Here is a 12,160-nt window from a genome sequence, read left to right as displayed (position 1 = left end):
GAGTTCACACCTGGTAAACAACAATCGTTTATAATGCGGAACACCTATTAAATTTTTGAATGTTTTTAATTTGAGTGCCTTGAGTTACAATTTTACATATAAGAATTTTTTGATAAAATACAATAACTAGCTAGTACTATGTAGTTGAAGATGAATATGTACCTATATGCATATTCTCATATTTAATTTGATCGTTTTATAAAGTAAGGGGACAGAACTAAAATAAAGGGAATTGGAAGTTAACAGTGTACCCCCACCAAAATTTAGTTTTAAATCTTGTAAAGAATCTTATTTTTGGTAAAAATGGTATTTCATAAGGGTACAATGTCAAAGATTAAGTGTAGGAAAATATGCGTAAAATTTGGATACAGTTTAATTTATGGTATTCTTTTTTTTGTTTTTCTACCGTGGGGCCATATGGCACAATATCCTTTGAACACCCATATAAAGCCATTGTTGCTCAGGTGAGCGATGTGGACCCATAGGCCTCTTGTTAAAAATACCAGGGTTACATTCAAATGGAGTCAAAGTCAATGCCAAAGCCCCTTTTAGTTAGATTGTTTCTTTGCAATTTGCTTTCACTGTTATATACCGAAGTTTGCAAGTATAGTTTTAATGTTAATTTGATTGCAACAAATATCGATTTTAAATTAATGCAGAATCATTTGAAAAGTATTCTGTTTCTTGTGTTCGAATCTAGTTTCGTTTTGGGATTTGTGGTGTTCATATGGTTTTAAATTTAAGCAATGTATTTGTTTAAAATACATTCTGTTTAAACCTGTTGTAACAATAAAGAATTAATTGTTAAAAAATTAAAAATGAAATGACGCACGCAATCGATCGCTGATGTAAGGGATGGGGAATTCAAACTTATTAAGGTTACATATTAAATTTACCTAAAATAGGCCTCGACCCCCTTCCGATAAATATCCATCAGAACCCCCCCCCCCCCCCCCCCCCTCCGGCGGATAACATTTTCTGATAATCAATGACATGTGATCAGAAAAGCGTACATAAGCTGGTTATTCATACAAGATTATACGATAAAAAAAAAAATCAAGTAAAAATCAGGCAATGTAACCCCCCCCCACCACCACCACAACCACTATTCCATGTATCCACCCTACGGAAAAAGAATGGACCCAAAACAAGTAACCATAGAATATGTTATAAAATTTAATCAATATTCTACGGGGTCATTTTCCTACAACCCACACGGAGAAAAATGTCACTATGGCCATAATTTCTACGATGTAATATATCAAAGTATTCTAAAATAAAGTTTTCTACGTAGAAAAATGACACTCGGTCAATATTTTACGGGGGTCACTCTTCGTCGTTACACCGGCCGGTATATTTACCACAGCTGAGGAGCGATCAAAACTATTACAGCGACTAAATGCTTTTATGAATTCCTCAGCTTTAAGGTACCTCACTACATTAAGACCAATGTTTGTAAAGACTACGGCTCAAGAATTCAATTTTACTGTTTTGTTCAATAGTATCGATCGATTTGGTTGAACATTGTCATAGTTCAGTGGTTAAATTATGAGGCTTGTGAACCGCAGATCATAAGTCCGAATCCGCTTGGGGACTTTCTGATTTTATCTTTTATTATTTGAGCCACACTTGAAAGATTTTGGCAATATGCCCAAAATGTTAATGAATTGTGCGATGACTGACTTGTGAATAAGTTAAATTCTCTCTTATAAATTTGCGTTCAAAACAAATTAAAAACCGATTTTAAAATTGAAAATTGTTTGAAAATGCACCAATCTCTAGTTTTATTAAAGGCCCATTGCTAATTTATTGAACTTTTCAGATATAGCAACAGGATTTTAAAACGCAAAACATATTCTGTTTACTCAGCGGGTTTTTGACACCTTATAGAAGTAAAGCGTGAGAAAGACATATAAACAGGAGTCGTACATGTATAAACCAGTTGATGCCAGGTTTTTAAAAAGTTAAAGCTCTGGTATTTCGACCTGCGCCGTCTTAAATGTACATTTTGAATGTATATATGGAAAACGTTAAAGGCAGCACAATAAACCCACGAAACTGAATCCTGACAAGAGACTCCATGTCTAAAAATAAAGCTATATATAGGGTATCAAATACAAAGTATCTACTGAATATCTTGACAACTAAATAGAGTGGATCATGATTTGAACAAACTTGAAATAACACTACATGACGATGCTTGCCTTTTCTGGTCAAAATGGTTTTCGAGAAAAAATTTTAAATGTCTACATCTTTTCAATAATTCTAAATTTGATTTACCTTTACACAATTGCAAGAATCTTGAAAAGAGATAAAAATGTGAAAATTTTACTACGGTGACAACAAGAGACAATGAAAAAATGTTGATCAGAAACTCAGTTCGCTTTATTTGTCGTATATTCTAGATTATAGAATATTGAAATGAACAAGTTTGATATTTTCCTTGAAAGCATTGTCCGAATCGGGAATAAATTAACCGATAAGTTTGATTGCTGCTAGAATGGTAAATTTCCCTGTACTTGAAATCCCCAAGATCAAGACCCGCCATTAGAGAATCCAGAACCCATAGTTGGTCCTCCCCGAGATTCAGATCCGCCACTAGAGAATCATAAACTAATCAATGTATCATACCATATATATAACTATGCTTTTCATTAGTGATTGCATTGATTCTGAAAGGTTAACAATTGCAAATGTTAACATTTGTTACAAAACGTATGCGTTGGTTCTTGCACAAAGAGATGCCACTCAAATGATATGATCTTGGCTGTTTCATACAACATGCTGGGTTTTTTAAAATCGATAATATTCTCTTTTTTAATCGCGTGAAACTTTCTTGTAAGGGTTACCAATCCCTCTTTTGAAAGAAATTGAGGCAATGACTAAGGTTTATATTTTCAGGAGTTACTTCTTTTTGTAAAAATAATAAAATCTAAAGCTGATAATTTAATTGACCCCACAAGGGCCCTCAACGAGACGACTGCGCAGTTTAGTAATGGGCGTATCTTTATTTCATGGAATGCAAAAAGAAAGTACCCGACGTCAACAGTTTGATAAAGTTGTGGATCTACCAAAAGGTAAATTACTTTCTTTTCAATTAAAAAAAATCAGCATCATTCATGAGCATTTTCATGTATTCCATATAAATGAATATAATTCATCTCTTATATTTAAAATTTACTTTTCAAAGGAATACGGACGTATTGTGATATTTATTTACAATTTCAAGAAAAATAATTGTTTTAATATTCATACTAAAGTATGAGCCTATTGTTCGTAAATGGCTCAAAGCATTGTACAATTTTTTTTTTTAACTCAAATTGTCTTTTTTATGGAACTTTCTAAAACAGAAAGTGCAGAAATCAAATTTCTTATTCACCAAAATGCAGATCTTTAAAACTTATTTCGGGCAAAAATAATTTTCTATTTAACTTATTATAAAAGCCTTACCCAACGTAAAGGAAATTTTATTATATTTTATCAGACAAACTTTAATGATAAACTCTTTAAAAAAAAAAATAAGAATATTATCACGATGAATGTGATAAGATTCAATATGTAATTCATTAATATGCAATTTTATAAGCTATCTACTCATAAACAGTCTTTAAATTTTCAAAGCTTTACATTAGTGTTCTGAAAAAACTGAAAAAGAAAGAGGATATACTAGTAACATGAATAAAAACATACGTCAGACTCCACACAACTGTGTATAGCGTGATCAGAAAGTTAATAGAGCATATCAATGGGTTGGTTTCAAATAATTTAAAGTTTGATTCAGTATTTAGCTCACCGGAGCTAAAACGTCAGAAGGACCTTTTTTGATAACATTTTATGAGGTGTCTGGATTTTGTCTGTCTGGGAGACTTTATACACTTTCGATTTCTACCTCAGAAACATTTGGTCACTTTAAATCAAACTTGTAAAATGTAAATATTTTGAAAAGAGGGAAGACACATTATTTAGTAATTTGCCTACTTTGTTGTTCATTTTGGATAACAGCAAGCTCTTATAAAATAACGAAACCTGCCGAAACAATAACTTTAAAAACCAGTGTTAAAATATCGATAACAATGTTTGATACATTTATCAGTTATTTTTCTACTTTATCATTTTTGACAAGACAATGGACCGTTAGTTGAATTATCTTAAAAGCATTGAATATAAGAAAGCAAAATATTGGAACAAAATGCAAATTTTCTTACATTTGTTACTGAATTACACAAACCACATAGAATCTTTAAGGTTACATATACTGAACATTTTTGTAGTGGCATATATTTGCGTACATTTTTCTTATTGAATCAAATATTTACACTGTCCAGCTAGAAGCTAAAATATTACATCATGTTAATCAGCTGATAAATTTTAGTTTTTAGGTCACCAGAGTAAACTCAGGTGACCTATTGCTATTCGTTTTCGTCCGTCGTCGTGCGACGTGCGTCGTGCGTTAACAATTTTACATTTTTAACTTCTTAAAACCTACAAGGCTGATTGTTACCATTTTTTATGTGAGGCATCTCTATGGTTAGAGATTTCTAAATTGTGAAATTCATGGCTCTACCACCCCCGAGGCGCCACACGTGAGGCCAAATATGTAAAAAAAAAAAAAAAAAAAAGCCAAATTTTCAAAAATCTTCTTCTCTTCTTCCACACATGTGAGAAAAAAACAGGTTGCATAGTTATGATGTCCATGAGGCCCTCTACCAAAATTGTGAAATTAATGGCCCCTGGGTCATGAGTTCTGGCTCTAGGGTGGTGCCAATAAGGGCATATAGTAAAAATGTATTAAATCTTAGAAAATCATCTTCTCTACTACCATATATATTGGTAAAAAACTAAATGCATGATTATGATGTCCAAGAAACCCTCTACCTAAATTGTGAAATTCATGACCCCTGGATCAGGGGTTCAGGCTCTAGGGTGGGGCAAATATGGCAATAGAATAAAAATGTATTAAATCTTAGAAAATCTTCTTCTGTACTCCCATATATATTTGTTAAGAACTAAATGCCTGGTTATGATGTCCATGAGGCCCTCTACCTAAATTGTGAAATTCATGACCCCTGGGTCAGGGGTTCAGGCTCTATAGTGGGGCCAATATGGCCATATAATTAAAAAAAGTTTTAAATCTTAGAAAATCTTCTTCTCTACTATTATACATATTGGTTAAAAACTAAATGTATGATTATGTTGTCCATGAGGCCCTCTACTAAAATTTCGAAATTCATGATCCCTGGGTCAGGGGTTCAGGCTCTAGGGTGGGGCCAATATGGCTACATAGTAAAAATGTATTAAATCTTAGAAAATCTTCTTCTCTACTCCCATACATACTTGTTAAAAACTAAATGTCTGTTTATAATGTCCATGAAACCCTCTACTAAAATTGTGAAATTTATGATCCCTGGGTCAGGGGTTCAGGCTCTATGGTGGGGCCAATATGGCTAAATATTAAAAATGTATTAAATCTTAGAAAATCTTCTTCTCTACTCCCATATATATTTTTTAATATGTAAATGCCTGGTTATGATGTCCATGAGGCCCTCTACCTAAATTGTGAAATTCATGACCCCTGGGTCAGGGGTTCAGGCTCTATAGTGGGGCCAATATGGCCATATAATTAAAAAAAGTTTTAAATCTTAGAAAATCTTCTTCTCTACTATTATACATATTGGTTAAAAACTAAATGTATGATTATGTTGTCCATGAGGCCCTCTACTAAAATTTCGAAATTCATGATCCCTGGGTCAGGGGTTCAGGCTCTAGGGTGGGGCCAATATGGCTACATAGTAAAAATGTATTAAATCTTAGAAAATCTTCTTCTCTACTCCCATACATACTTGTTAAAAACTAAATGTCTGTTTATAATGTCCATGAAACCCTCTACTAAAATTGTGAAATTTATGATCCCTGGGTCAGGGGTTCAGGCTCTATGGTGGGGCCAATATGGCTAAATATTAAAAATGTATTAAATCTTAGAAAATCTTCTTCTCTACTCCCATATATATTTTTTAATATGTAAATGCCTGGTTATGATGTCCATGAGGCCCTCTACCTAAATTGTGAAATTCATGACCCCTGGGTCAGGGGTTCAGGCTCTATAGTGGGGCCAATATGGCCATATAGTAAAAAGGTTTTAAATCTTAGAAAATCTTCTTCTCTACTATTATACATATTGGTTAAAAACTAAATGCATGATTATGTTGTCCATGAGGCCCTCTACTAAAATTGTGAAATTCATGATCCCTGGGTCAGGGGTTCAGGCTCTATGGTGGGGCCAATATGGCTACATAGTAAAAATGTATTAAATCTTAGAAAATCTTCTTCTCTACTCCCATATATACTTGTTAAAACTAAATGTCTGGTTATAATGTCCATGAAGCCCTCTACTAAAATTGTGAAATTCATGATCCCTTTGTTAGGGGTTCAGGCTCTATGGTGGGCCGAATGTGGCGATATAGTAAAAATGTTTTTTAAATCTTAAAAAATCTTCTTCTCTACTTCCACACATGTGGGAAAAAAACTGAATACATTATTATGATGTCCAATCCTCTACCTAAATTGTGAAATTCATGGCCCCTGGGTCAGGGGTTCAGGACATGGGGGGGGGGGGGCAATACAGTGTTAATGCATATAATGTTTAAAAATTTTCTTCTCTATTCTCACACATCTGTATAAAAAACTGACTTAAAATTATGTTTACAGGAAGTCCTCTACTAACATTTTAATTTTCATGTCCCCTGGAGTATGGGTTTTGACTCTAGGGCAGGGACAAACTGGATGTATAGGTGTTAATACATATAATGTTAAAAATTATCTTCTTTACTCCCACACACCTGAAAAGGAAACTGAATTCATGTTTTTGTACATGTAGACCAGATTTTTAAGTTTTTCACCAGAATTATAGGTTTCACAGTTCTTTTTGAAAGATTTCAGGCAGGGAGGTGGTCGTCTTTACAAATTTATAATTTTTCTACTCCAGAATGAAACCTAATTAATTAAATGCATATATGAGACTCCTCGACAAGTTTGTGTATGGGTTATATGCTACTCAGGTGACCGTTAAGGCCAATTGGCCTCTTGTTAATTTACACAGCTTCCTCTTTATAGCTGTCACACCAATCAAACATCAACTCATATATTGACATATGTTGTCATCTTTAATTGGAAACAATTATTTCTATTTTAAAGTCTGTAAAATACATTGTAGATTGAATTTTCAAAAGACTTTCTGGTATTTTGTTATTATTAGAATTTAACATTACTTTTTAAAAGCACTATAGTGATGGGGAGTAATGCATGTAACCGAGCATAAAACATTTCTTTTTTCATAAAATACTATAAAAAAGAATTTCATAAAGAATTGTATTCTTCCTCGCAGCAAATATGAAGAAGCGATCACGCAGTGCTACAAGGCAATCTTCAGTAGAATCACAGATATATCCCACAGTAGCCAAATATGCCATCCATTACATTGCAACATCAACTGATGGTCAACTGCCTGTTTCCAGGCTTCGACAATATCTACGTCAAAATCCACAGCTTTCAAATCTAAGCATTGACGATATACTTCGTATCCTAGACACATATAATAGTATTTTTGAGCAGGAAGACACAGACAGGGGGAAATCTCATATCAATGTGTTGTTAGCTTTCGAGTTTCAGGTATGTGACCAGCCTAAGAAATGTGGTGGGTACCCAACATGTAGAGATCTACATATCTGCAAATATTTCATTCAAAATAAATGCAGACAAGCCCAGGCACAGAAATGTCCATTTGGACATGATTTGCACTCTGAACATAACTTACGGATTTTAAAAGAGAAGTACATGGACCGTATTGATCCACAAAAGCTAAAAGAATGGATACAGAAGCATCACAACAGACGGTCTAGAACTTCTCGTCCTCCTCAGGTCTGCACTTTCTACAACACGGCAGGTGGATGCAGCAAAAATGACACCTGTCCGTTTCTTCATCTCTGTAGCTTCTTTGTCAGTCGAAGCTGTAAATTTGGCTCTAGATGCTCAAGAAGTCATGCACTGAGCTCAAAAAGGAATATAGGTAAAATTTAATTTATACCTACATGTATCTTTTAGGTGTTAATAGAATAAGATCAAATTGTCTCTTTATGTCATTTTTTTCTCATCAACTATTTTTCTCTTGTACATAATATATTGAAATCTTGTTCATTATAAAAAGAAATTCTACGTGGTCATGGAATTGATATTAGTGAAAATCAAGATCAAATTCTCGACATCCTCTCCAAGAACAGGTCACAAGACGCTCGCACTGACAATGGCGACAGGTAAAATGTACAATACCAAAACCTTTGTAAGTTTTTAAAAATATGAATTCTTTATTTTTCTGAAATGTTTCATCAATAATCTTTTTTATTTTCTTTTCAGTCAGCTCTCTGGAAATAAGACATCTGTACCTTGTAATAAGGATGAAAAGGTAAGCTTTTTGATTATCGTTTTTTTATATTTGCAATAACGCTTAATTCTGAACTGTGCACCAATGAAACTTGTATTTTCAGGAAAAAACAAAAAGTATGACTCCCGGGGCCCCTTTTCTTGTTTCTGCAAAATCTTACCGCATTACTTTGCAATGGAAGAATATCGGCGGTTTAACCTCGGACTTCGAATATCAAATTCAATATAAACAGGTGCCGGACGGACGATGGATAACTCACGAATCAACAGTACCCCATGATTCATCCAGAGCTGTTATAACCGGCTTAAAGTCGCTTACTTCCTATTGCTTCAAAGTTCGTATTATAAATGCCAAAGATGGAAAGGAATACCCTTTCAGTTCAGAGAGTAAAACATTTGATACGCCGGAATCACCAGGTCTTAAAATGCAAGACCGCTCAACTTTCGTTATATCTGGAAATCCTAGTAAATATCGTCTCACCACAGAGGAAATTAGAGAAGCAAGAAACGAAAGAGCCAAGTCCAAGAAACTTTTTTTGGGTAAAATTCTGATAGTATTCTTTTTTGATAAATATCAATTGTAACTTGCTACAGCCAGCAAAAACCTAACGCTATTCTTGCTCTTCTTTACAGGTTCTGGTAGATTGTGTTTTCATAATAAAACAATCATGTTGGTTGGGGCTACCGGAAGTGGTAAAAGCACTCTCATCGACGGCTTTGCGAATTATTTGTTTGAAGTGAATTGGGAAGACGAATTCCGTTATACTTTAGTCGATCTTGAGCATGATGAAGAAAGACGACTTCAAGATCAGGTTAGTTTTGATCATATATTAATGTTTACTTTGCTGTTTGCTCTTTCCTAGAATATATATAATTTAAAAAGCATATAATGCACATAAAAGGTATCGGACTTTGTTGTCTCTTTTACAGGCGGTATCACAGACAGAATGGATAACATGTTACAGTATATACCCTGACGTTGCAACAAAATTAGACTACGCGCTACATATTGTAGACACACCGGGATTTGGAGACACCAGAGGAATACAACGTGACAAAGAAATAATAGAACAGATTCGAGAGATGTTCATGTTACCTGGAGATAAAGGAATGGCTTATCTTGATGCCGTATGCTTTTTGGTAAAAGCTCCAGACGCCCGACTTACTCAATCTCAGAAGTATATAATGGAAGCCATTTTATCTTTGTTTGGAAAAGACATGGAAGAAAACATTTGCATCTGCATTACATTTGCCGAGACACAAGAACCTCCCGTGTTGGCTTCGATAGCAAAATCTCGTCTGCCACACAAGCATTATTTCAAGTTTAATAACTCCGCTCTGTTTGCTTGCAATGAAAAAAAAGATGATATTGCATCTGGCTTCTGGAAAATTGGAATGGAAAGCTTCGACAGTTTCTTCAAATGTCTAGACCGAATGGAAACAAAAAGTTTACAGATGACAAAAGAAGTTCTGAAGACGAGAGAAGATCTAGAAAATACTGCTCATAATCTGAAAAGCTTCATCACAGCTGGAATAGGAAGAATCTCTGCATTGGAAGACGAAATGTCTTTATTTATGAAATACAAACAACAAATCCAGGAAAACAAAAACTTCGTTTACGAGGTAACAGAACAAGTACAGGAGGTAGAGGATATATCTGGGAAGGGACAGCTTACCACGAACTGTTCCAACTGCAATTACACCTGTCACGAGAAATGTACAATTTTCGAAAAGTCTATGAAATCTTGTTGCATAGCAATGGATGAACATGGAAATTGTAAACAATGTCCAGGAAATTGTCATTGGCAATTCCATCTGAACACTCCATATGTCATGCGATGGGTTTCAAAGAAAGTAACAAAAACCTACCGTGAAAAATTGGAGCTTTATTCAACAGCCAAAGATCAGGTTAGATCACAAACAGAAGTCTTGCAAAAGATGGCTGAAAACGTCAAAGATCTTGAAAAAGTTATTGTCCAACTACTTGACAACGTAACCGAATGTAACAACAAGCTGAAAGAAATCGCTCTCAATGAAAACCCGATGAAAACGGCAGAATACATAGAACTAATGATAGAGGGTGAAAAGAGAGAGCGGAAATCTGGCTATATGTCACGTATCAAAGTTTTAGAGGTATATCGAAGGGAAGCATTGATTGGTAGCGAAGCAGCCGAATTCTTGCATAAAGCACGGCAAACGAGACGAGGCGCCACGTCCAGAAGTACCTCAACTTCTGGATCACTTATTTCCAGCTTGCACTCGCTAATGACAATAGATGCAAGCCAACGGAATTGAAACGTGAAAAATGTGTTCAATAATCGGAATTTTTTTAAACTTCAAGAATCTTAAAATTAATAAACGCTAATATAAAGAAATAACTTCCGGAAGTTTTATAGCTATTCATACAAAACTATGCGTTTAATTTTTCATTTTCTTTAAGATTATAATTTTTATATTGTACGTATAAAATAGAAATATATACAGTGCTTTAATAACAACAATTCTTCTTGAAGTTTTAAGCTTCTAGTAGCCGTACAAAATATTATGCTTAAATTTCAATTAAGATTGGGTTTATTTTTAATATTAATCAAAAAATGGAAATGTATATAGTGCTTTTATGACATAAATAATAGCCTCAGAGATATATACAGATAGATTGATAGATAGATAGATAGATAGATAGATAGATAGATAGATATCCTCCACGTCCAATACTTCATATCTGACGCAGGCACGAAGCATTACTTTTGAAAGGGGGAGGCAAAGGCAAAATCTTATTAAGCGGAAAAAATACACACAAAACAATAAAAAAAACCTACAAAACACTAAATTCACAATCCTAAAGCGGCCCGGGGGAGGGGGTGGGGTGGTCCTTATACTTAAATGCCTAAAAATTCAATATAATGGTTATTTTCTTAATTTCACTTTCACGTGATTTTACGCGATTCCAAAAAGTGGAAGAGGGGCAACACAATTATATTTTAAATGTAAAAGAAAATGCGTGGAAAACGTGGGGGAGGCGGGCGTGTCTGGTTTCCTGCCCCCTGATGATATGTGCGTACTAGAAGGAATCTGCTGCATATGGTTTATTTTTTTTTACGCTTTACTGTTCACGGGGTTGTTATTTTTTTCGGACAACATTGGACTTATTTGGTCGGTTTGGGCAGATATTTATTAGGGCTGTTGCCTGGTGTTCATTATTTTAGTAATATGTGGCTTTTACTTGGGTTGCAGACTGGTTTTTGTCAGAAGAGGTCTAAAGACCAAACCTTACTCTTAATATTATTTTTACTAATTACATAATTCGCATTTTATTTCAAGGGATTTTAAATATCAAAACATTTAAAAGTGTATTTTATTAAAAACTCGATTGAATTGTCACTTATAAATACAAAACAATGATAGCAATAAAATTAAATAAAAATTGATGCGATTTCATCGTCAGGTAATAGACTTAGTGAGTTGTAATAAATGGTTTGGACAAGCAATGAAAGTTGTTATTTACTTGCTAAGTTTTAAAGAAAGAAATAAGACAGCAGATGATTTGAATGATTTGAATAATGCTGCATTGTGCAACAAATTCCGATGAATACTAAATGCCATGGTTTAAGAGAGACGGACCAATGAAACCAATTTGCATGGATATAGTCTTGATATAAGGGAACATATGGTTGACAATGAAGAGCGACTCTGATAAATGTTGTACTGGTTATTTTCCAGCCAGTGG

The 12,160-nt window shown here is 34.2% G+C and overlaps 1 protein-coding gene across 1 annotated transcript; it reads left to right on the top strand.

The window, feature by feature from the left end:
- Positions 1 to 2,831: 2,831 nt before the first annotated feature.
- On the top strand, positions 2,832 to 12,157 carry LOC105340509 (uncharacterized). The gene is made up of 7 exons (XM_034475402.2): positions 2,832 to 3,077; positions 7,382 to 8,062; positions 8,201 to 8,306; positions 8,407 to 8,455; positions 8,538 to 8,973; positions 9,067 to 9,245; positions 9,364 to 12,157. The coding sequence occupies exons 1-7, from the start codon at positions 2,996 to 2,998 to the stop codon at positions 10,726 to 10,728; spliced, it is 2,898 nt and encodes a 965-aa protein (XP_034331293.2). The 5' UTR covers positions 2,832 to 2,995; the 3' UTR covers positions 10,729 to 12,157.
- The last annotated feature ends 3 nt before the right edge of the window (positions 12,158 to 12,160 follow it).

Source organism: Magallana gigas, chromosome 5 (assembly GCF_963853765.1).
Source record: "Magallana gigas chromosome 5, xbMagGiga1.1, whole genome shotgun sequence".
Lineage (NCBI taxonomy): Eukaryota > Metazoa > Mollusca > Bivalvia > Ostreida > Ostreidae > Magallana > Magallana gigas.
The sequence above is the reverse complement of the archived record's forward strand: the minus strand, read 5'-3'. Positions and strand labels throughout refer to the sequence as shown.